This window comes from Leptosomus discolor, chromosome 8, assembly GCF_034619465.1.
Source record: "Leptosomus discolor isolate bLepDis1 chromosome 8, bLepDis1.hap2, whole genome shotgun sequence".
NCBI lineage: Eukaryota > Metazoa > Chordata > Aves > Leptosomiformes > Leptosomidae > Leptosomus > Leptosomus discolor.
In genome coordinates, this window is record NC_141398.1 from 28,053,590 (window position 1) to 28,078,844 (window position 25,255).

Genomic DNA, 25,255 nt, shown 5'->3' on the forward strand with positions numbered 1-25,255 from the left:
CTTCCAAAATGATTTAAACTTGCTTTGAAAGGTAGGGATTATAAAGGAACCTCAAACTTCCAAAACCACACTGCTGCCATGAGACTACTTAAACAAATGCACAGACGTTATTTTTAACAACTTTATTGGTTTAATAAACGTCGTTGTACAAAATTTGTCTCTGGAACAACATAACAGCAAGAATTACACTGTAATTATATTTTGTTTACCGTATTTTAGTGGGGGGTGTGTGTGTGTGTGTGTGTGCATACAATTTACTATTTTTCCAGAAAATAAACGTTCCCAAAATCTGAAATAGCAGCACAACAATATTCCTTGTCTCACAGCAAGAACCAGAAATACAAGTCTCTCATTTTTCCTCCATTTCATTTGAACCAGAGGGTGACAGCACTATACTGATAAAGCTTATTTTTTCATTTATATGCCACCTAACTGCAACTCTTTACAAAACAGCTTCAGAATAACAGCAGTAAAACCAGAAGGATAAGAAAGTATCTGAAAGGCTCCGTGGCTTAATACTTTCAACCACAGTAATAGATGGCTGAAACTACAAGGGGAACTTCCATCCCAGTACAAATGCACGAGTCATAAAATCAAACCGTCACGTTTTTCGTTCCTTGAAGAAGTCTGTTCCTTTCAACTCTTCTGGCAGATAGTCCTGCTCTACAGGTTCCGTGTACATGGGGTTATACTTATAGCCTTTACCATAGCCCAAGTTCTTCATGAGCCTTGTTGGGGCATTTCTCAGGTGCAGCGGAACAGGCGGCAGAGGTCCCGTGTGCATTCTCAGACATTCTTTGACATTGCTATACGCCCTGTATACCTCTATAGACTTTGGTGCTCTGGCAAAATACACTACACATTGTGCTAGAATAACCTGGAAAGAAGAAAAGGGAGAACGTTAAATAACTTCTTTTAAGCTCTTTGGGAAAAGGTCTGTTACTCAGGTTGTTGTGTAGTATGACAGGGATTATGTTTTTAAACTGAACTCTGCCTGCTGCTGCAATATGAATATCATTATTTAACAACAACACAGTTCTTCGTGATTTTCGCTACTAGAAAAGAATAGCTAATTTAGAACATCAGAATATATTATTTTATTTATAACAAAGGAAAAAATGGACAGAGCAAAATTACATTAGTTCACATACATTTTAACAGCAAAGACGCAGGGGATTTCATTTTAAACTACAGCATCTATTTTAAGAGCTACGATGGTCTCTCACTTGTCAGGGAAGGGGTGTGCCGAATGAACAAGTAACTAAATTTGTCTTGTCCTTGCAATCTCTGTTTCCCTTTATAATTACAACTAGGTTTTACAATTTGCAGTACTTTCAAATCCATGAATTAATGAAGCCTTTACCTCACATTCTGGCATTCCAATAAAGTGACAGCCTTGATAAGCAGCAACTGCCTGTGTTAAAGCCAGAGGATCTGCCAGCCCTACAAAAAGGGATCAGATAAAAGCAGGTTAGTCAGTTTACTTTAGTTACTGCCCTTTTTTTTTTTTTTTTACACCCACCGCCCCCTCCCCCCGTCAGAGGGAAGGTTATCTATGCACATTTCAAAGTTTCTTTCTCAGATGTTGGAACTTCTGGTACAATACTTTGCTGTACATAAGGTGTAGTCCCTCCATCCACAGCCTTCCTCCTTCTGCCCCTCCCACAAAAAGAAAGGTCTAAATCATGAGTACGATTTACAGTCTGTACCTGTTGCCACATGGTGGCAACCTGAAGAGCAGCTGTCAGTCTACAATTCACCTACTTTTTTGGAAGTGAGAAAGAAATGGGGAAATACTGCTATATAGACATAGCTGCCCCAGATCTCCTAACTCTTCACCCATCACATATGTGCTAAAAGTGTTGCTGCATCTATTACTTTGGGTACCTCAATCAAGATGTCTTACAACTAGGAAGCCAACTATCAAATCTGAAATTTGCAAGTCAGGGTAAGCATTGGCTTTCCTCAGTCATTAAAACACAGACATCCCTGAAACCCACATTTTCAGTCACACAAATTTACTGGTGAACTACAATCACCAGGCTTTAAAAGACTCCATATTAATACACTGCCAATACTTGACCTCAAAAAACCTTTTGTTTCTCCTGCAATAGGTAACCATCACAATGACACCATGTGTCTCCGCATATACAAAGTTTTTGTTGAATGTGGAGCATTTCAGTATTTTGTACCTATTTTGCAGAGAGATGTTTTGGGGTTGTTTTTTTCTCAGACGCAAATTTTTGGAAACCAGAAGCCTAGCAGATCTTCATTCAACATAATATTGCAACATGAAATACTGCAAATACTGACCTATATCTTCACTTGCAAACCTCACCAGCCTTCTCGCCACATAGAGTGGATTCTCACCACCTTCAAGCATTCGAGCAAGCCAGTAAAGGGAAGCATTTTCATCTGAGCCTCTCATAGACTTATGCAGCGCAGAGATGCAATTGTAATGTTCTTCTCCTATTTAGAATGGGGGAGAAGAGATACACAAAGCTGTTAGGAGGAAATTAAGTGAAATGCATTTAAGGGAACAGAATACATTTTACTAGATCACAGCAGGTAAACATAACCTGCTTTTTCAAGTTCTTTTTATGTACACGCGATTATGGTGCCCATTAGTGTTTTCAACACCTTTGTGCTTGGCCACATGGATCATCCCATGAACTACATAAGCATAACAGAGCAACTGCAGACGGAAAGGAGGGTGTTTTTTCAAACATTGCAAGGTGAACAATTTGGTTTTGGTACCCTAACAATCCTTTCTTCAAAACAAAACAAAAAAACGCGTATTTTAAGCAGTGAGGAAGAAGCCTCTATATAAATATCTCCTAACTGACAAAGAGTAAAGTATGAGCACATACAAACCACTGACCATTGCTTTTGGATAGGCACACAGCTCTGAGAAGACAACAGAGGAATCGGAGAAATCCAGTACTAAACACTACTGATATTTTAGAAAAAGACATTTCACATCAACTAAAACTTGAAGTGTGGAGTAAATCAAACATGAGTTTGCTGTATTATATAGGGAAAAAAAGGAAACGTTGCTGCTGAATATATAACGATGGCACATTACACAATCTGGAGGAAACAGGATCGCAACACACAACCCTGGCAAACCCCTAAGAAACACTGAGTTCAGCTGTGAGCACTTGCACTACCGGAAGGGTCCCCAAAAATTGTAAGCAGCTGAAATAAAAAAAAAACCCACAAACAGAACCTGAAATACCAGACTACTGAATAAGGAGTGGGAAGACTGAACGAATTGCAATGACATTTTTTTTTAACATTAAAGTTTAATATAAGATTAGATATGGACTCCAAGGAGAGACAAAGCCATTCCACAGATCTTTCAGCGCTACAGTTAAAAATAAATGGTCAACATTATAAACACTGAATAAGACCCTTCAAGACCCTGCCTGCAATTTTTCTCTGTGCAGCTGGTTTTAATTCTCATGCATTTCTTTTAATCAAACTTCTAAGAGTATTCTGCTGCAATATTGTTGTTACACTTTCTACACACTTTTTTTTTTTAAAATTATTTTTTAAACTGCCTGGCATTCCTTGGCTCACAGCTAACTATGTATTATAAAGGCAATTGGCTGCATGCACAACCATCTGTTAGTGTTTCTCTTCTTCCTACATCTAAAAGGATTTACAGCCCAAGGGCTGTATCACACCACATCACCATTGCTCATAGGCCCTGCAAAACAAAAGGACACACGCATGAGTTTGAAAACGAAAGCCCCCATTACCGCTGCAATTGCTCCTTTCAAAGCAGCAAGACCTCCACCTCCCAGGTCAGAAACTGGGTCCATCTTCCTGCGCCGCTGCTCGTGCTGCAGTGCAGTTCTGTGGGGAATTCAACACACGCACTGCCGGCGTATGCAGGCTGGCAGACAGCTATTTTTGCTAGGACTCCACACAAAGAGCCCTGTGGTATGCAGCCATCACTCCTGCCAACACAAACAGCGTGTCCATGCTCTGTCATAACACTTGAGTTAGTAGCAATAAACCCAAGCAGCTGAACTCGCATCACCCTCTCTGAAGAGGCGTCTCTTTGTCTCTTAAAAGTAAGGAAGACGGCCTTTAAATATCTCCAGAGGTTCCTCTCGACAACATTTTTTTGCTGGAGTGCTTTTATACACTGTTTGGGCTACTGTAATGTGTTGTACTTGGGGATACCAGATGGAGAGGCAGAAGGAATCCAGCAGATAAGTTGGGACTAGAGATACATAAGCAGGGGACTTTAGAGTATGCAGGCTGAGAAAGGGAACAGTTTTCTCCCTTTAACTCCTTCCTCACAAAGTTAATGTTGGTGACTGAGTCATCAACATAATGACAATACTTACAGACCAGACTTGGACTTCTTCAGAAAAATGGTGCAGTTGTACTTTAAATGCAGTTTCAATTAAAGGTGAAATACAGTTACATGCATTGGACAAAGATGTTTTGTGTGTCTTTTTTAAAAAAGACAGTTTATATATATTCTATGTGAGACACCAGAAGCAATTTGAAAAAAAATCAGACAGAACTTTTTGCAGGCCTCTATTTATTAGCTGTCTCTCAAGCTGGTTAGCCAACATACAGATTTCAGCCTTTTCAACACAGCTGAGACAGACACATGCCAACTTATCTGATATCACTGCTGTTCTGCATCCCAGATGCCTCTTTAACTCAAAGCTCTAAAGAGTTTTTGGAATCAAAATACATTTGCTCTATGCAGTTCCCACAAAGGCAAATACCTTTCCAAAGAGAAACAGGATACTACACAAGAGGCTCTGTGGAAGACAGGATTTTCTAGTGTCTAATGTATACAGATGCATAAATCTTGTTGATTTATGCCCCTAAATTGCTTTATGTGCTTATGAAGAGTTTTCCAGTTAATTTAAGACGTTGATTTACTGAAAGTCTTTTTGGTAGAAGACAGGGAAAAGGCCTCATTCACCAACCATAATTAACATCTGGACTTCTTAAGCAACCCCTATTTATAAGGCAGTGGGCAAAAGTAAGATCACAGTCCACACCTCACACTATCAACTGCTCATTGATAAAGGACAGATGAAAGCCTTGGAAGAAAGACTACAGCAACAGCATGGATAAAAAGACTTGTCATTCTGGTCCAGCAGAAAACAATAAAGCTGGCAAAAAAACATTATGGTGTGAGACACCTTCTCTTTCCTCCTCCATAGAGGAGGAAGGAACAACCATGTTCCAGATTACAGAACAAATTCACTTCAGATGAACAATTCCCAGTCTTTATCATAACTGAAGCGATGTTACCACACAGACAGTGAGACAAAATCCTGCAATTATTCTGATATTTACCTTTGGTATTTGCTATTAAATCAGTGTTAGCAGAGAGACACAATGCATAAGAGGAAAAAGAGACAATACAACTCTATCTTAAAAAAATCTATTCACTGTCCATCTGCAGTTAAACTTTAATTGATTTGGTTGCTGCATCATTTTCTTCAAAAGTCAAAATTTAAAAAATTGCAATTAAAAGCTAAAATATGACTAAATGGTTTGTTTCTGGCAGTGAAATTTGACTAGAGCTGTTTCTTTGTTCTTCCAGCTAAAATGCATACATTATCTGCATAAAGATCTTGTCTCTACATGTCTGCACACAGATCAGAACAACAGCCTGACTGGATCATGAACAATTTCCTTCTTAGAGTACTTGGTGAAAGTACATAAAAGAATGCCTAACTATGTATATCTGGCAAATTTTGTGGAAGGTGACAAAAAATAAATAATTATGTAAAATCAAAATTTCATATTTATACAACTTGAATTGAACACTAATTATTTGCTGCTTTCTACATGAACACACTACACTCAAACGTATGCTGCTGCTATCATGATTAGACAGCATCATGTCCCTCCACTTTATGAGGCTGAAGCACTTTATATTAGAGGACTGTAGATTCCACCACAACCAACTATGATTCAAAAAGTATTAGCTAAAACATGCTACAAAAGTATCTTTATTTATACAGTAGCCTCTGTCCAGAAGCCTTTTAAACATAAAAGCACAAACAACTATCTCTACTGTGGACAAAAGTGGTCAACTGAGACACAGACTACTCCACAGAAGAGGCGAATTTTATAAAGGCACGTACTCAGGCAGTCTGCTACTGTGACAGTACCTGTGGCAGGCTCTTTGGCATTTGTACGATCAAGAAAAACAGAATCTTCATCCTTCTCTGAAAATCTCTGACAAAAAGAAAGCCCTAGACAGAGCTCAAAGGATTTGTCACAGAGAAGGTGCTGACACATGCTACCTAGACTCGACGCAAGCCTCAGGAAGAGGCACTCTGTGCCATCTCTAACACAGTGTAGGAGGGCTGGGAGCAATGGACACAGCCAAGAGCTCTGCGTGACACTGGCCACAAGGCGACAGCAAACACACAAGGGACCTACACTGCGCAAGCAACTCTCACCTGTGAACTGGTCAGATTTTCTGTTTCCTCCTAATCATGACTTCTTCCTGCCACAGACGCCATACAATTTTTCTCCCCCAGCCTACCCTCGACTTCCTAGCTGCCATTATATCGATATCTGCCCAGCTGACTTTTTGCTGACAATGAGCCATCTTTCCTCTTTGTAGCAAGAAGGCTGCGAGCAGGCATACACGTTACAAACCACCTCGAGAAATCTCTCATCACAGGTTTTGAGCAGTGACAGTTAATTGAGCATATCAGATACAATGGCAAAATAGATGTCAATTAGTTTTCCAAATACTGCTTGGTGTAACCTTTTGATACTATAACTGCACAGTGATTCAAGTGTTGCTGAAGAACTAGCATATGTGTTCACAGGGATTCACCTAATTTCTAATATTCACTCTCTGATTTTTAACCTCTCACATAAAATGGTACAGCTGCCAACTATTCTGATGCCTAACACTGCCAAGTCACAAACTTAGCAGGAGCGGTTACCACATTAGGAAGCCTTAAATGCAGCTAAATTTATGGGGCCTGCCCTAAGCAAGCTACAAAATTCACTACCTTAAAAAGCAACTCTAAAAACAAAGCAAACTGCTCAGGTTTTCACATAACATGTTGTGGTGAATGTGAGCACCTCCAAGACTGTCCAAGGAGTAGAAGTGCAATGGAAGATTTCCAGCCCTCCAAGAACAAATCTCCCATCAAATCAGTTCTCCCTCTTTACATTGCAATCCTCATAGAAGACAATATTCTAATAACCTTAAAGAACAAATAATTTCACCATATAACTGTTTGCAGGGTAGCAAATGCATCTTTCAGCTAATGTATGCTTCCTGAGTGGTAAGACGAAACCCTGTTTAGAAGGAATTTCTGGGTGAGCCTGCTACACTTTAAAGGAGAAGTAATTTTTAGGCCAAATTTCAGTACAACCACTGTTTCACCAGAGCAGCTAGTATGAAAGGGGGAGAAGAAACAGAAATTACAGAGGCTATCAGCTCTTGAGAATGCTCTCAGGTACTCACCTGCTCGGTCATATAGGATGTGAGATCGCTGTAGCCCTTCCTTTACGTGCTCTTCTGTTATCAGAATGCCATCTGCACAACCGCCTTTGGTAACATTCAGAGGAGTGGTCTTCCCTGCTGCTAATCTGGCCTGAACTGCTAACTGGAGTCCGTTCAGTCCAGTCCTTGCATCACCGTCGCAAAGGTAGGCTAGGGTATTTAGAGCTTTCTCCTCTATGTATACCAGGAATCTGCAACAGAATAACCATATAACGTCAGCCCCATCACGCTCCTCTCCTTGCATATTATGCTAGAGATGGCATTTCTTTACCAAGTTTCTTGAGAGGCAGCTCAGGGTTTAGGTTTTGTTCTTAACTCCTGTTATGATTAAGCGTTGCAGAGCCTGGTAGAACACTGTGGGACCCGACCCCTCTTCCTCCTGCCCCAATGCCTGTTAAATACAATTGCACATGAAAAAAGGTAGGGCAGGGGCTCTCATCTGTTTAACCCCATTATTTTCCCTCATCTCATTAAGTTCCACGGAAACTAGGGTTAAGGTTTTGCCAGAGCACAATTCTGGCACAGCCAGTTGAATTTTAAAAGGTTTTATTCCATCATCATTTCATAGCTAGCACTTCAAATTCCTTACTGGAAGGACCATGAAAAGGTAGGAAGCTATGCAAACGCACAAGAGAATATAGTGAGGTATAAAGAAATTAGCATACAGTTTTGAACTAACTACCAACAGCAAGAGCTGCTGTCAAATGTTTTTAAAAAGCAACAATTTGAAAGATTGTTTACACTGTAAAGCATATATGCATCCTACATTCTTTTTTTTAAAATGGTAACAGATATTACCACTTAGTCACTGGGATAAAAAAATGTCTTACTAGAAACAAAAGGCATCCCAGTGCATGCAAATCACTGTTCTTGCCATCTACTACTCTAAGTGTGCCAGGACTATACAACACCTGAAAAAGGCCAAATTCCAGCAAACACAGAATCTAAATGAACAAGATGGGAAGAGTTGCAAAATGCAGAGGCAAGTGAAAGATCTCCTGAGGTCTCATAGCGGGTCTATGAAAAACCTGTGAAAGTAACAAAGTCCTCAGGCTCTTTCTCCAGGTTTTTCATCTGCCAGGCTGCAGTCCTCACTGTCAGGGCATGTGCAAACCAACTGGCCTCTGCACATTTCACATGCGTACTCTTGAGGATGTGACCCTCCAATTCTAGTTATGTAGACAAGGTAACGGCTAAGGTGTTTGTCAGGCACAGGGCACAACTGATTTGATTTGGAAACAGCAGCTAGTGGAGATAAAGCATGGCACTAAGCAACAGCCCTGACTTAGTCATTTCTAGTTACTGGACTGAAAATCAAGAGTGACATGTATCAGTGGAGATTAACATGCAGAGCTTGGTGTGAGAGGCAATTTCTTATGAAGCCCTTGTGTGCCAAATAATTAAGGATTCACAACAGCCCTGCATGTCATTCACCAGAAAGATTTATTACTGTTATTACCAGTGGTGTATAAAAAGGCAATGCCAGGGTTCCCAGACACACATAACCACTAATCTTCATTACTTGCCTCCTCTTCCTCCTTGCAATCCCACTTTACACTTGTCACACAAAAGAAAAAGTCAGTAGGTGCTGAAAAAATTTTAACACTCAGTATTTGAGCCCTCTCACGCCCACACATAAGGAAAAATCTCGTAGAGATGCAATCTTAAACCACACCACTGCAAGTGAAGGCCGACAAACGTCTTCTTGGGCCACAACTCATGCTGCAGAGAGTAGGCAGCATGAATCACATTCAGGAAAAATGAATCTATCTATACACACATATGCATCTCATCATATTTTTATTTCCATCTCCTCATTTCACATGTATTTGATAAAGCTAGAAAAAAAAATTAACATGCACACACAGTGGCATTCCAAAATAACTACACTTTCTCCAAGGTGTTTCAAACACCATCTTTGTGTTTGAACAGGGACGCAGAAGAATGTAACAGCATAGGGACTTATTCAGCCAAGTATCTACTGCAAATTCCTTGAAAATCAGGGATCAATGTTCACCTCTCAGCACTACAGATGGGCACCAGATTTTTCTATATGTAATGAAAGAAGCCAGCCAAGAAAGCAAATGTTATTTTTAAAAACCCAGCAGGCATTACACACAGACATCCTGCTGCTAATATCTCCATCCACAGGGACAGACAATTATTTCAATACCTTGGCTTCCAAAAGACAATCACTGTATTTTACATTTTTAAGCCCATCCCGTCTTCAAGTGCCCTACACCCTTCCACTTTACCTGATTTCTGCACACCCTAGAACTGCAAGGCAAAGTAACTCCCATGATTTCTGACCTCTTCCCAAGCTCCTGATCCTCTTGCAGATGGGTAACCTCATATTTTTTTCACTCTCCAAAATTAACACTGAACACCCACTGGAGGCCAATGCTTAATGTTGGTACCTTGTAACTGATGATACTTGGAAACAAAAACATAAACAAGCCAAAAGGGATGCCCTGGGATCCATCACTCACTGAGCTGAAGGTGACAGAGTCGCTTAAGGAATGGAAAACTACCACTACAGGATAGTAAATCCTTCTTCCAATTCCTCCTTATCTCCATACTCTCAAGACAGTTTGCGCCAAGAACCAACATGAAACATATGATGAACTACCCATAAAACTTGTACAACACTGCAGCGTTTGATTCAATGACAAGATGGTGTAAGCAGTATCAGAGAGCAAATACAAGTAAGTCCAAGCAAGGAGAACCTGTATGATTAAAGATTTAAAAGTAATTGAGCAGAACCTGAGATAAAGTACCCATTGCTTCTTTCACATATAAATCAGTACTTTCTTACTTTCTCAGTGCGGTTATTCTCACTACATTCACTCCTCGACAAACTGCAACACTTTTACAGGCAAACACAGTTCTTCTGAAATACTGCAGTATGATATGCATTGCTCACTGCCTTACAACGCTGTCTTTGAACTTCACCTCTCCTCCCAGTAACTCTATTTCCTGCAAGCAAACTGGATGGATGTTCCAAAAAGGGAATGATTTTCAAAAAGGTATTGAACACTGAAGACCCAAAGGAAGCCCATCTTCAACACTGTGGTTTACAAACCAGTGAATTCAAAACCTGTCAGTACTTGTAACGTAGCCACTAAGGAGCTGAACTGCATGATGTCTGGGCTTGCCAACAGGAAACTGGGGATCCTTTCCCTCAGCTGTGCACCTTCTGTGCTATCTAACTTCAAATACATCAATCCTCCATCCAGTTTACTGTCTGACTTCAATTAGAGATACCACTTTGAGGGCAGCGCTTGAACGACAAAAATACAAAGCCGAGAAAACAATAATTTGATTTCCTCCACCACTGCCACAGTACAAGTGCAGTGTATCAGTGTACACGTGGTACAGTTTGTGCTATTACTGAGACAGTGTAAACTGCAGAAAGCACAAGCAAAGTTTCAGCAATATAAAGCATCTTTAACATTGACTTCTCCTTACTTTTCTTCTTCATTATTATGTCTCTTCCTTTCATATCCCCCTATCTTTCAACTTAATTTACTGCAGGCTTTAAAAGGCACAATTTGATGGCAGTAAAGTTGATGAAAATATAACACAAAGCACATCTTATCCTAAAGAAATCCAACTGATATAAAAACTATCAAAGAAACTTTATGAGTGTGATAATGTAACAAAGAAAAAGATACCAAAGTAGCTGACACCTCCTCCTAGTTCTATTTCAGCTTTACAGCAAGAAAAGGCCACAGTGGGATGAAAGAGAAGCCAGGTGACCTGCAGCAGTGCTGGAAGCAAGATAAGAAAAAGCCACCAAGAAAATCTAAGGAAACAGATTCGGGTAGAGAACACTTTCCTTTTGCAACCTGCTGCCTGTGCATGGAGCGCAGAGACAATGAAACCTATTGAATAATTCAGTGATGGCTGCATTCTCGCTGAGCACAGAAGATGCTTGTAGACACTACAGAAGATTCATCCTGTTATTCCCCAAGGTAATAGGAGAGACCACAAAGAATCATCCTCCTCTTCAAAATCTCATCTAGGTCAGCCATCATGTCAGACAAGTGATGTGATACTAAGACCATCTGATAAACTGAGGCCAAGCAGGACTTCTTACTACACTTCCATGGTTTGGGAAGGGAGACTCACATGGGAAATTGTATCAAAAATTCAATGTACATATCTCTTGTGCCTTCTGGCTAGATCTCTGCAGCATCTTCAAAGTGCACAAGCCCCACATTTGGGGACGTGCTGCCTTAAAGCTCCTTTTCCAACTCTGGATCAAAGGTTCAACTAGAGACCAGAACCAGATAACTGCAGGAAAGACAAAAAAGACTAAACACAACTGCAACAAATGCTCCTAAATTATGAAAACCCCTTTTTCTCTTTTTTTTCGTAATGCTTAGCTCCCATATCAGCCATTGGAGTGGGGCCCTGTCTCTTCATGGATAGATTTCTGAAACTGTGCTAGTCTGACAGTCTGCCTGCCAGACTTCTTTCAGTTTGATGAAGCACCACACCGTGCTGTTTAAATCATCCATAGCTAATGGAAGGTTACAGATATGGAGAGTCTAGTGAAACCCAAACCCAAACAACTGCAGCTGAAACTATGCCTTACACTTTAATCCCGTACAGAAAGGAAAGTCTCCAAATCCCAGTCAGGGTGTAGCCACAACCACAGCTGTGCCATTACATTAAGGCTGACAAGCAGTACTGCCCTCTCTTCTAAAATTCACATTACAACAATATGTAAAAGTTATAAATGAGTAAATCATGAGGCAGGTACCCTAAAAATAAAAAGAGAATAGCTTTCCTTCCCTTCCCGGACCTCAGCGTTCAGGTTAGTGATTCTAAGTGTTTACATTCTGTGATAGAGCTAAAGGACAAAGTGGATTCCCTCTCATTTATTTCATACAGAGTGCCTGCCTAATCACCACCACGTCAATACATTGTAAATTACTAGGAGTACAGACAAGCATCAACATGAAGGAAGTGTAATAACTTGCATGAAGTAACGCAGTACCAAGCATTATTCTTATTTGCCAGCTAGCCATTTCAGAAGGCAGATAACATCCCTTAGGGACAAATCTTGACCTCATTTTTTTCCAAAATGCTCCCAAACATTTGACGTGACTTTATCTGGCTTGAGCAACAAGGAGAAGAGAAAAAGTCTCTCAAAACAATCTATTAAGACCTTTCAGCAACAGGCCCCTCTCCCCACAGCATACCACAAAACATACCACAGCACTTATCCTGCAATTAAAGAACAGTAATATCCTCCCTGATCTTATTAAAAAAAAATTCTCAGAAAACAACAAACTTTTGTTGGGCACTTTCAAATTAGTTTAAGAGGGGATGCCCCATCCACCACTTAATGGTAACATGATGCTGTTACAACCAGTAGCAAGAAGTAACACACATCAGGACATGACAAAGACCCAGTTACAGGATTCTGTAGCAAATCCTCAGCAGCAGAACGGGTTTAAATATCCTGGAAGGGTGAGTCAGGAGCTACAGATCCAAGTATAAAACTCTCTCCTAATCCAGATGGTGAGATTATGTTTTGGATGGAGAGAGCCAGTGCTTTGAATTCTCTCTCTCCTGTCACCCCCTGCCCCTGCCATATGCTGCCTCTTCTTTGCTTTACTAGCTAGGGTTTCTCTTCCCACCCCCCAACTGCTTCATTCTCTCTCTGGCAGGCAGTCAATTCCTCAGGCTGTGTGTGTTATCACCCTGCAGCCCATAAAGTACTCACTCTGAGCTCTCGCTGCTGCTGCCAGTCGCAGAGCTGCTGTGCTGATCGCCCTGGCCCAAAACCCGGACCCCTAAGGACCTGACAGCCCGCATCAGAATCTTCTCCATTGCTTCAACCGAGAGCTTCTCCAGGACGATCACCCGGCATCGGCTCAGAAGAGCGGCGTTGACTTGGAAGGAAGGGTTTTCTGTGGTCGCTCCTATCAGTGTCACAGTCCCACACTCAACGTGAGGAAGGAAAGTGTCCTGAGGATGGGAGGGAAGCAGAAAAAGCTGATCTCAATCAATGACAACTTGAAACATCCTATGTGAGTAAGCTACATTTTTTGCATCTTGTGAGTCTTTGGTTCACTGTTGATATGACAAATAACCTCACTGACAAGGTAGCTCATCTGCTCAGCTATCTCAATGATTTCATGCACAGAGCACATTACGGGCTGTTCACCATAATAATTCATGCTTGCACTGAGAATGTCCCTACCAGCTGAAAAGAAATAGTGTCAAAAATCTGCAAATTTTTAGTTTCCTTATGTGACTTTGGTTTATTGCTTGGCAAACATAAGATACCAGAAATTGCCTTATCAAATATAAGTGAGACTACTTCTAAATACTCTTTGAATCAACTTTTAGGGCTACAATTCCCTACATAATTCTATAGGATGGCTCAGAAAACTACAGGAAGATTGCAGTATGGTTCAATATAAAAACTGTAACTTGTAGTACAGAATTCAAGCTTTCCACGGTATGACTAAAGAAAATTTATAACTAGCAAAGCAAAAAGAAAAAAAACACCCAAGTGATGGCTGCAGCAACATGTTATCCCAAAGTACCATGCCATGCCTTATTTTTTTCTTTTCTCGAAGAGGAGACAACATTAAAACACACACCCACCCTAGGCACATTCACATTTCAGATCTTCTTGAAGGTAATGCAGAATGCTACCCCCAAGGTGGAGGCTGAGTGGAAGATGTGTGCAGCAAACATTACTAACATGACTGTGCAGAAATAAGATTTCAGAAAAACGTCATATAAAGCCTAGTGCACAAGTCAACTATAAGTATAGCTGAATCTTTGAATCACAATAATTAAGCATTGATTGGAAGTTAGTTATGGACTTTAATTTTTATGCTTCTCCCCAATTCATTTACTGAAATCATCAAAATAAAAAGCCCAAAGTAAGCTATCATCTTAAGGGAAAGTGGGAAAATTTCACGAAGTGCTGACAAAGGCTTTTTCCAAAAAACATAATAGTACAATACCTGCTGAGATTTATTGAAACGATGGATCTCGTCAATAAAGAGGATAGTTTTTCTCTTGAAGAGTCTTTTTTCATTCTGGGCTTGGCTGATGACATCTCGAACATCATTTGTCTTGGCACTTGTGGCCGACAGTGTCACAAATCTCATGCCGTTCTTTTTGCTGCTGTTGGCTATGATGTGTGCCAGTGTAGTCTGAAACAGCAACAGGAGAAAGCTTTGTAAGAATCATTTTGGACACAGACAGTACTCATTTGAAGGAAATATGTAAAGAACAAAGCTATATATTCTGGACATAGGGACAGTGTTGACAGTTATAGAGTAAGGTATTTTAGTTCATGCTATTCTAGCACACAGAAGACTCACAAACTTCCTGCTAGAGGTAGCTGCCAATTCCACCACTGCATTTCTAATGCCTGCACTTTTACATACCAGACCTATTCAGTCTTAATATTGAAAAGGCCAGTAAATGACAGCTGTCTCCTTTACCACAGAAGAACAACTCTTTGCCAAATACCTTTCTGTCACTGGAGACAGGCTGATTGCAATTTGCTGTGCAGTTATTTTGTAGAGTATGTTAATGGATAAAGAGCTGGACTGCCCCAGGACACCTGCAGAAGAGTTCACAGTGCAATCATATTTAAGAAATAAAAAGCTACAATGTTGTTAATGAAAGCTTTTCCTATTTCCACTGCACATAAAAATGAATCAGACAGTAGTTCCCTACAAAAGCATGAGAATGTTAGTACTGAAAAGTTAGATGTATACTTAAGAAAATGTAACTCTCTAAGATCTAAATAGTGAACAGTAATCAAATGCTGTCCCAGGGAAGTAAAAGGCAGCTGACTGAACAAACTGTTGGCTGGTTTTAGTGAGCAGCTATGCTGTTTTTCCTTTGCTTATAGACAACTCCTTCAAATCAGAGTTTATTTATAGGAAATTTCACAGAGCCTACCAAAGCACAGAAGCAACCTTCGATATTACCTCCTAGGCAGATTTACTATAGCTGAACACATAACAGGCATAATTTTCGGACTTTCCTTCACAACCCTTAGTAAGGCAGGTGTACCTGCATGTCCCAAGCAAAGTGTATCTCTATTTGAAAGTAATGCTAGAGAAAAACAGATGATTCTTCCATCGAGCTCATTCTCCTATTAAAGAAGGAGCCCAAGGAGACTGAAGACAGGAAAGCCTCAGCAGATGAGTGGGACAGGTGCTGACAAAACTGCTTCAGAAGATACTCCCAGTACTGAGGTTAAAGCAGCAGGTGCTGCCAACCCCGATCCTCTTGCAGGGAGGCTGCAAAAGCAACCACCTACCACATAGCTACCAGCAGTGATGCAGCACTGCTCTGTCTCTTTAACAGATCTCCTCATCCCTGAAATGGCAACCTGCCCAAGATGGGAAAACAGAGGCTAAGGGAAAGGATGTATCACTATCTATTCTTGCTTTAGTTTTAGTAAGGCCTTCCTGATAGTCTTCAGAAGAGGTGTCATTTCAGGTCCTGATACAAGACTCATATCCTGCGTTAGATCCTCTCTCAACCACTGGAGCTCAAAGCCCCAGCTTCTCCTCCTTGTATCGCTGCAGAAGACAAGACTGGAAGGAAATGCTGGAAAGTGCTTGCGGCAAAGCCTACAGAAATCAGGAAGATCTGGAAAACCAAAAAACAGAAGTGAAACTGTCTTTGAAACTAAGCTAACAAAACAAAACCAAAATTGGTGTTTCCTTACAAAAGGGCCTTGATTCAGAATGTACGTTCAGAGGATGTACTCATGCCTTAAAAAGCGCTGAAAGCATGGAGACCCCCAATACACCAAATCTGAGGATGGAAAAGGAAAAACGTACCTCTTCTTTCTCTGAAAGTGGCAGTGCTGAGAGGTGAAAAAATTAAAAAAAAAAATAAAAAACTTGAATGAAACTTAAATCAATGATGAGCTACTTGAACTGGTAGCTTATCCTGCATCCTGGCCCTCATTCACCAGATCAGACAGTCTTGCTGTTTAAAAAAAAAACAACAGAGAGGAATTGTTTTTAAATACATGCACAGGAGTCCTTGTTTCTACTCCTACTTTAGGAAAAACAAATACAAAGAGATGTGTTTCAAAGTTACTATTAGACCAAGGATCTACTTGAAAATTGCTGCACAGCTCTTAGTCAGAATGTGCCTCTTGCACCCTGCCAACTTCTGGGTCAACAAAGGTTGCAGTAGGAATAACATACATTGCCTTTCAAAAGCAGCGCTTGGCATGGACAAGCACGTTCATGGCCTCTTCCTTCTGTTCTGCACAATCAATCATTTAGCAAGTCAAACTGCCCATCACGTACAGGTCAAACTTTCCCTGTTCCTCTGAAAGCCTACTATTTCCCATGAGCTCAATGATTTCATGCTGCTTTTTCTCCTACCATCTCAAGCAAAAGTCAGCAACATGCTACACTGTTTTCTCCCTCTTTGTTACTATCAGGTTACAACCTAGGGAACAGAGAACCCAGGGAAGACAATTTAAGCAGGGTAGCCCAAGTATGAAGGCACTAGCACAGAACTGCAACTAGTGTGCTAAACCCCTAGTTTCTCTCACTAAATTCAGTGGCAATGTATCTGAGGGATAAGAAAAAAAAATTAAAATTTTATGGAATAAGACAGAAGAAAAGACACTGAATATCCATCATTTGAAATAAATTTTGAAGTAGGATTGATTGTTACATTGGAAAAGTCTTTTAAAATAGTGACACTGATGATAGAATTTAATATGAATGAATACATCCATACCAGAACCAAGCAGGAAGAGGAAATCTAAACAAGCTGATATTCTGCTACTTTTGTTATACAGGTATTTCTTCTTTAGATCACGTTTTTTCCTTATGGGGAGGAGCAAAATTATTGTTTCCTGTAAGTTAAGTGGTATTTATATCAATGAGAATAGGAGTGATCCTGTAAACTAACCTTTTGCTAACTTCACTAAAAATTACACTTTACAAAGCTCACAGTGTAATATCCTTGCCCCTTCCAGAAATCATTCTCAGTTCTCTTCTCTTATCCCACCAAACTGTCCAAACTCACACTTATCATCTCAAGTTTTATGCCGAAAATTGCAAGACCTTTCTGACTTACCTGTTTAGACACGCTAAAGAAGTGCCATCACAAGGAGCCTTTCTGAAACACGCAAACATATCTACCAAGAAACTCAAGAACCATCACACACCAACGAATATTACTTTCAACTTGAGGCCGTGGTCACTTATTTCCAGGTCCATTACATACAGAACAAACACTTAATTACCAACACTCTCCTCCACCATCCTGCAAATTTCTTCATGTCAGCCCAAATGAGAATATCCTTTCCCAAAGGCTGCAACCATCCAAGATTTACAAAACCCCACCAACCAAACAAAAAAATAGCCAGACAAGCCCATTCCCAGCAACTACGCTGTCAGTTCTTCCCAGCTTCAATACGAGTTATGGATGAAACAGAAGTAACCTAAAAAGTGTGCTTAGCTCCACACACCTCTCACTGTCAGATAAGTCAATCAATTTGGTCAGTTGGATGTTTGTACTAGGAGACAAAAATTTTCTGTATATCCACAAGTTTCCTTGACTGGGCAACTCTCTTTGAGTGTAACCTATTTCCCTATTCTCTGCGCTACCACTAGTCAATGCAACCTCACATCCACGGCTGGAAGAAAACAGTAAAAAGCAAGTACAAATTAAGCCAAGAGGACACTGATGTACAATGACTAACATTACCCACTTGGAAGTAAGGTGGTGTTTTCATTTTTGCAGCTCTTTACCAGGCCACTAAACAATGCCCACTGCATCAGCTCACAAAAGCCCCTTCCAGGAATAAAGAGTAGTACTGCCCAGCTCTCTTCAGAAAGTGGAATTCAAAAACTGGAAAGAGATCAGCGTATATTGATTGTCAGATCATAGTCAAGAAGTTGACTGTGAAACCTAAGGTCATTCTCACCTCACTCTTGCGGAAAATCAGGCGGACCTTGTTTAGGGATCAGCCGACGGGTGCCTGTTCATAGAGACTTTCTTTACTAATTCTTAAATTGTTAAATTTAGCACAACAGCCATTGTAGATGCCAGTCACATAAAACATATGGTCTCTTAGGTTACATCTATACTGTGTTCAGCAGTCATGCTAGAGAGCTCCTGCAAGGTGTGCAGAACAGCTCACAGTGGTTCTGTTCCAGCCTCACAGCCCTTTTCACCTCTCACAGCCTTCTCATGAGGAGCTGACATTCATTCTACACTTTACGGGAGCACACTGGTGCAAGAGCTCTCCTTCCACCTGGATGGGCCCTTCCAACATATGTGCTTCTCCCAGCAAGTCTGGAAGGTTGTATGGTCTGCTAGGCCATGTTTAGATGACTAAAGCAGATCTGGCACAGATCTGCACTAGTGTACAGACTGCAGTGCAACATGGATTATTCCTGAGCAGGGATAATCTCATTGGCATTTAGGCTTCCCCACCAAGTGACTTTGCTGGTTTGTCCAGAGCAAACCACAGTGTGAATTATGTTTGCAGCAGCGATGACAAAAGACTGACAGCCTAGTGCAAAACACAAGCCCAACAAGCTAGCTACACCTATATACTTGCAGGGCCTCAACTACATTATGAGAGTTCTGAACTGGCATCCTGCTTTCTTCTGCTGCCTTCTGACCATGACCTTCCCTATATTTTTGCCTTTTCCTTTTTTCTGGCCAGGATTTCCATACCTTTGCTTACATGGTGTTGCCATCAATGGCCTCTCCTCACACTCAACCCTCCCTTTGAGGGCAGCGAGGCCATACTGTGATTGACAAGCACTCAGGAAAGGCCATACTGTTTCACTCACTGCGTTGAGCGAGACACCAACAGTGCCAGCATCCTTGGATGCCAGCCAGGGGAGTGGTTCCCTGGGATGCAGCTTAAAAAGCTGGGGTCTGTCCTACCCAACACTGCTGAGCTGACCCCAAGCTACCACAGTATGTCACAGGAGACGAGCCAGGCTGTGCCTAAAGGAACCTGACAGAATAGCAGATGAACATGCCCCAGGGACGCTGTCTATAGAGATAAACACAATCAAAAGTGGCAGCAGTTGGCATTTACATAAGGGCAGATGCTATTCTTACCCATCTTGTTTGGTTCCTCACACCCCAAACAGCCCACTGTGAGACTACTGGAGGAGTAAGGTGTCACTGAACAACAGGCACAGCATGCGGTTTACAGCACTTCCAGCATCCAAGTCAGACCAAGCATAAACAGATGCAAGGTCATTGCATAATGTTTACTGAAATGGAGCTGTGCCTCCATTTGATGCATCCAGATTTGTCTCCTTATATTCCAACTGTTTTCAAATACAATTGTATTTTCTCTTCCAGTAATCTGTTCCTAGAGAGCTACCCTGTTATTCTTGATTTAGACTGGCATAAGCAAAACCAAGCACACTGTATTTGAAGACTTCTCCCAAGCAACTGCAGAGACAAACCCATTTTTCAGAGTTGTTCTGGAGTTTCACTCTATGCACCTGTAAAAGAACTCCTGCATTTTCAGTTTATAATCTCATGGTAATCAATCAGAAGAACTCATTACTTCAAACAGTTCAAAGTAGGCCACAAGCAGCATGAATGAAAGAAGATGAAATACACTCAAGTAATCAAATAGCCATTTAGGTAAACACTTGACTTAGCAAAACGGAAAATGCTGGAGGGAAGATAAATATGCAGGGAGCAAAATACGTAATTTGGACTTGCTGTCCGTGTTTCAATGTGTCATATAGCAAAGTCTTGAATTAAAAAAAGACAAGAAATACAAGGGAGTCCCAGAAATAAAATATAAACTCAGTGGAGATTTGACAGAAACTTCAAAGACTGCTTACTGGGGTTTTTAGTGTTTTGCACTCATATCAACAGGGTGTATTTCACCTTATTACTACACTGCAGATACGGATCCCAGAAAATCAGGCGTGAATGTTCTTTGTCTTATCTTTTGTAGGGGAGCACGTTCCAGACATTTGCTGCCTACATTTTTTCTTGTTAAATGGCAAACATAAGAGGGAATGTTTACTGTATTTAAATACAGAATGTTCAGGTTTGTAAGGCTTAAACCGTATCTGTGGCAGCAAAATTATTCAGTGCTCAAGTTACACTGTGTCCCCCTGCTAACCCTTTACTAAAATTGGTGCCCCATGGCAGACAAGCAAAAATCTAAATCCCTGCATTAAGGTGTCATAAATCACAGTACAGCTTACTCGGATTACACTAGGATTCATACAGGGTTTTTAAAATTTGCATCGTCAGGATGAACAAGCTAACTGTTCCTAAGTTAATAATCATGGCATCTCTTTGAGGCAGTGTTTCTTCTTCTGGCCTGTGTCTGGTCAGCTTCTTAAAAGCAGAAAATACATTCTTGTGTTCAACACTTAACAGTGACAAAAGTAAAAACAAAGAGTCAAAGCCTTCTCACCTAGAGCACCTTGGCTTCCTAAGAAATTAGAATGACAAATTAAATGTACAAAGATCACACTCCCCTAAAATTAAGACTCAATACAGATGGAAACTCAAATGAAAACAAACTCACAACAGAAGTACCCTGATTTTGTCTTCTCAATTTTGATTGTGCTTCCTTGAACATTCCAGTGCAGCTGAGGCTGAAATCAGCTGGGGCAGAGCAGTACAAAGCACATGTATTTTTACTCAGGTACCTGGCTTTATTACTTCCATGATAAAAATTCTCCAAAAGTACTCTTGACCTACAATACGAAATACTGCATTTATAGCAGTTTAATAGCCAAGATTATTCTCTTCTTGCTTAGAGAAAGTCTATTGAAGTACTACTTCTCATAAAGGTCCAGATCGATAAATAATACATAAATTGAGATTTGGCCGAAGGATTAATTCCATCTCCAGTTCTTAATTTTTTTTTACTTGGTCCTGCTCTACCCTTTTCAAAAGAAGTATCAGTTAACATGGCATTTGGCTGTAGAAATGGAAGAAAGCATAGATGGGCTGCAACATCCAGATCCCATGGGTAGCAGGAGTGTGGAGAGGTTTATGGAGTCTGTGACCATCTTACACAGCACTTCTGAATTTAGACCAACATATCTAATTATACTCCTATTTTAGCACCTACCCTCTAATGTAAGGCTATTTTCTTTGAGGGGCAGAGCTTAGCACGTGGGCTTGTTACATACGAAGCTACATAATATGCAATTATTTCTTAATATTTTTCCCACTGAAAAAGACTGTATTTAACAGAAGTTTTTGATTATCAGTCCAACCAGGTCCTGAGACAGTGAGAACACTTATTTCTCCTTCACAAGATCTTTCAAGTTTTAAGCACCAAGTTACACAATTCTTCACATAAAAAGAAAAACAGGTTTCCTTTCCATCTGTCCATTCTCCACCTGTTTCAGGTTACTTCCTCATGAAATGTTTCCTTAGACATGTTATAAACATACAACCCAAACAGCAAGTGAATGTGGCAGGCAGGCAACCACAGACTTCTTTTTCCATCTTAGGGTGACTATTTTGCCTTGCATATTAAATCTGTAAGGACAGGAATTTAATGAAAAAAAAAAATCCAAGAAAAGGACAGAACTCTCAGCCATTTACCTAAGACAGACAATATGATTTATGGGGAAGAAAGCCTGAGATGAAACTGCACCCTACCACCATCCTAGAAATATTGATAAGCATGGGTGAAGGGAAAAGTTCAACTTTGTGCAGTAGGAATTTCTGGTTCAGCCAGTAATGGATGGTCCACCAAGAGCTAGCTGAAAGCATATAGCCTCAAAAATGTTTGCTGAGAAGGAATAACCCAGAAAGGAGATGAGCTACCCAATAGTTTAAGTACTTGGAGAGAGAAAATGTAACAGATAAATTGTAGAACCGTTCCTTGATGGGGCAAAAGGCACAGTCCTCATGCAAGCTGGATGACTGATGAGCAGTCGAATTTAAACTCTGTGAGAAGCAAGCTTACTAAATACAAGTCTGCATAAGGCATATGGGTGAAGAAGACGGGTCATGAGAAAGGACAGTGAAAGTTGCATCATCACAGGCATGAAAAAGACACGCTTAATACCACAGAATGTTTCCAAAGCAGACCTGAAACACAAGCATAAGCTGTCACAAGCTCATGAAAAACCATTTCCATAGCCAAAAAAAGGTGGGTTCATGAGATCACAACCAATGGCTCTGGAATTCAGTTCTAATTTCAGAGACTGTATGCAGCCTTCGCTTTGTTATCACTGTATTTGTAACAGCATTTTTTTGTGAGCGAAAAGGGCTTCGAGAAAAAGCAAGCAGACACTGTTGCACAGATAACAAGAAAACAAAGGCAGGAGGGTACAGAAGCAGGCCCTGAACATGCTACTCCTCCAATAAGGTGGACACCTATTTATTAAAGAATTCAATTCCACCTCTCTCTGGTCATCTTGCTTCAGGCAATCCACCTCACCTTTAATGAGTTTTTAGAAAAGACCTTCTTTATGTCATCTCCTCTGATCTTACCTTGTTATTTTAAAGGAAGTGGCAATTATTTAAGTTCACCAGCTGGTCCCTTCCAGGTGTATGTTACCCAGCCTAAGCAACCTGTTGCATCATTACTAACAGTATTCATCTATCACTTATCCCTATACCAGCTCCTTATTAAATGTGATTAACTGGCATTATTATTCAAACACCATACAATCAAGTCTCTTTTTATCTTCAAGTAAGTATGCTGAGAAGAGAAAGCTGCTGCTCTGTCCTTAACTTCTCCACTAGCATTAATTCATTAGTCATTATTTTCCCTATCCCAGATTTCCCACACATGCTCTCACACACAGCCAAGGCAAACCTGAGCACTGTGCACACATTAGGCTGCCAGAGATAACCATGTATTTTGCTTGCTTAGCTTCCCCCCTGCCCCCCCACCAAATCTTAAAAAAAAAGGACAAAATGAAGGTCAGATCTTCCAGTGCTCCCTCCTGACCCCACCTGGGGTACTCATGTGGTCCTTCCCTCACTAAGCTGTGGATCCCTTCACTGCTGCGCTGCAATTATAGTGCCTTTTGGGATTCATCACTGTCTGTTCCTCCTCTCTTAAATAAGGCAGAACAAGAACACGTAGCAGTCAGATCTTGCATGGCCCCATCAGTTTCAGAGTGTTTGTCTGAAGGTGGATGAGTACCTGGCCACAATATAAGCTCACTTCCACTCCAGAGTCTTTTTCTGTCAGGGGTTGGAATTTGTGGGCTAAAGCAAACCTTGTTCTCGTAAACTGTGCTGTAGCAATCTGCTGGTATTTTACCCCATTCCCTAGACAAACTCAGCCATTACCTAAAACACAGCTTATGTTTCAGGTACTGGCTTTGGAGTTTACAAAATCCAAGTTATCTGAAACCAACAGGGGCCTGTGCAACTCAAGCAGAAGCTGCAGGGAGTGGGGCTGGTGGGGGTGAACCACTTCTGTTTTATTCAGGAGGCTGGCTGTGTTCTTGTAATCTAAATGAAAACTGATGGGCATCAGCTAACATAAAGACATTACAGAAGAAACCAAGAAGACAGAGAAAGAAGAGCGAGTTCGAAAATAAACAGCTCATCAGCTCATCAGCCACATGAAACGAGGAAGGGCCTGAACATCCAACCTGCACGTGTGTGAACCTGCCGGCGGGAGCAGGGGCGGCGGGGCCTGGCGGCGCCACTCACCTTGCCGCAGCCAGGTGGCCCCCAGAGGATGAGGGAGGGGATTTCGTGGGACTCCAGCAGGGGCCGCAGCAGGGTCTGCGCTCCCAGCACCCGCTCCTGCCCCACGTAATCCCCCAGCGTGTCCGGCCGCAGCCGGTCGGCCAGGGGCTTCCCTTCCAGCTTTTGCGCCAGGCTCGTCCCGCGCAGCGCCGGCCCACGGCCCGCCGCCGCTGAGCCTCCATCCTCCGGCTTCACGGCGGCCTCCTCCCGCCCCGCCCCGCCCCTCCTGCCGGGGGCTCCCGGGCTCTGTCCGCCGCCGCGGCCCTTGTGGAAGAGGGAGAGGACGGGGGGCGCGGCGGCCGGGCGGGCCTCCTCCGGCTTCCCCTCCGCCTGGCTCCCCGGCGGGGCGGCGGCGAGGCGCGGCCGCTTGCAAGGAGGCGACGAGCCCGGCTCCGCCTCGCCCTCCCCAGCCTGCAAGCACCGGTCCAGGTGCGAGTTGATGTGAGCTCCCGGCAGCTCCCGCAGGCACACGGGGCACTGCACCAGCGTCTCTCCCGCGGCGCCCTCCATCGGCTCCCGCCGCGGGCGGCCCGTGAGGCCAGGCCAGGCCGGGGCAGGAAGCGAGGTCGCCGGCCTTCGGCGCCCGCAGCCTTTCGGGAGCTGTAGTGCGCCTGGCCCTGGCCCCTCCCCCCGCCCCTAGCAGACGGGGAGCCTCGCTGGCTCCGAGGGAGAAAGGGGACGACGCCCCACCGGGCCCTGAGCGCCCCCCCGCGCCCCGGAGGTTTCCAGCAGGGCTGGAAGGGCCCTTGTGGGCAGGTGCCACCATGGCGGCTTGAGGGGGGTCCGCCGTCAGCCGCTGCGCTCCCAGAGCATCGCGGGGCGAATTCCGCAGAGGCAGGTTTCCAGCCGCATGCTGCTTCGGTGGGATTGTACAGCCGGGCCTGGGGAAGGGGTGGGAGAAGAGCAAGGTCATACCGGCCCCGGTGAAATGTCGTGGAGTGCTGTGGAGCTGCTTCGGGGTCACACTGATCAGTGTTGTGAAGGTGTGTGTATTTGGGGGTCCACCTGGTTAGTCGTTGAAATATG

General features: G+C 42.2%; 1 protein-coding gene across 1 annotated transcript; it reads right to left on the bottom strand.

The window, feature by feature from the left end:
* Positions 1–230: 230 nt before the first annotated feature.
* WRNIP1 (WRN helicase interacting protein 1) lies at positions 231–24,739 on the bottom strand. The gene is made up of 7 exons (XM_009948428.2): positions 24,191–24,739; positions 14,518–14,709; positions 13,260–13,504; positions 7,484–7,713; positions 2,314–2,469; positions 1,364–1,443; positions 231–877 (listed from the first exon to the last, which is right to left on the bottom strand). Exons 1-7 carry the CDS (start codon positions 24,737–24,739, stop codon positions 602–604), a joined length of 1,728 nt encoding a protein of 575 aa, XP_009946730.2. The 3' UTR covers positions 231–601.
* Positions 24,740–25,255: the final 516 nt, after the last annotated feature.

Coding starts and splice junctions, on each gene's coding strand:
- WRNIP1 (XM_009948428.2), bottom strand. CDS start 24,739: ATGGAGGGCGCCGCGGGAGAGACGCTGGTGCAGTGCCCCGTGTGCCTG. Junction 7,714..13,259: donor AGCAGCAGCGAGAGCTCAGA/GTGAGTACTTTA, acceptor ATTCTGTTGCAG/ATTCCTGGTATACATAGAGG. Junction 1,444..2,313: donor GTTTGCAAGTGAAGATATAG/GTCAGTATTTGC, acceptor CCCTTTTTGTAG/GGCTGGCAGATCCTCTGGCT.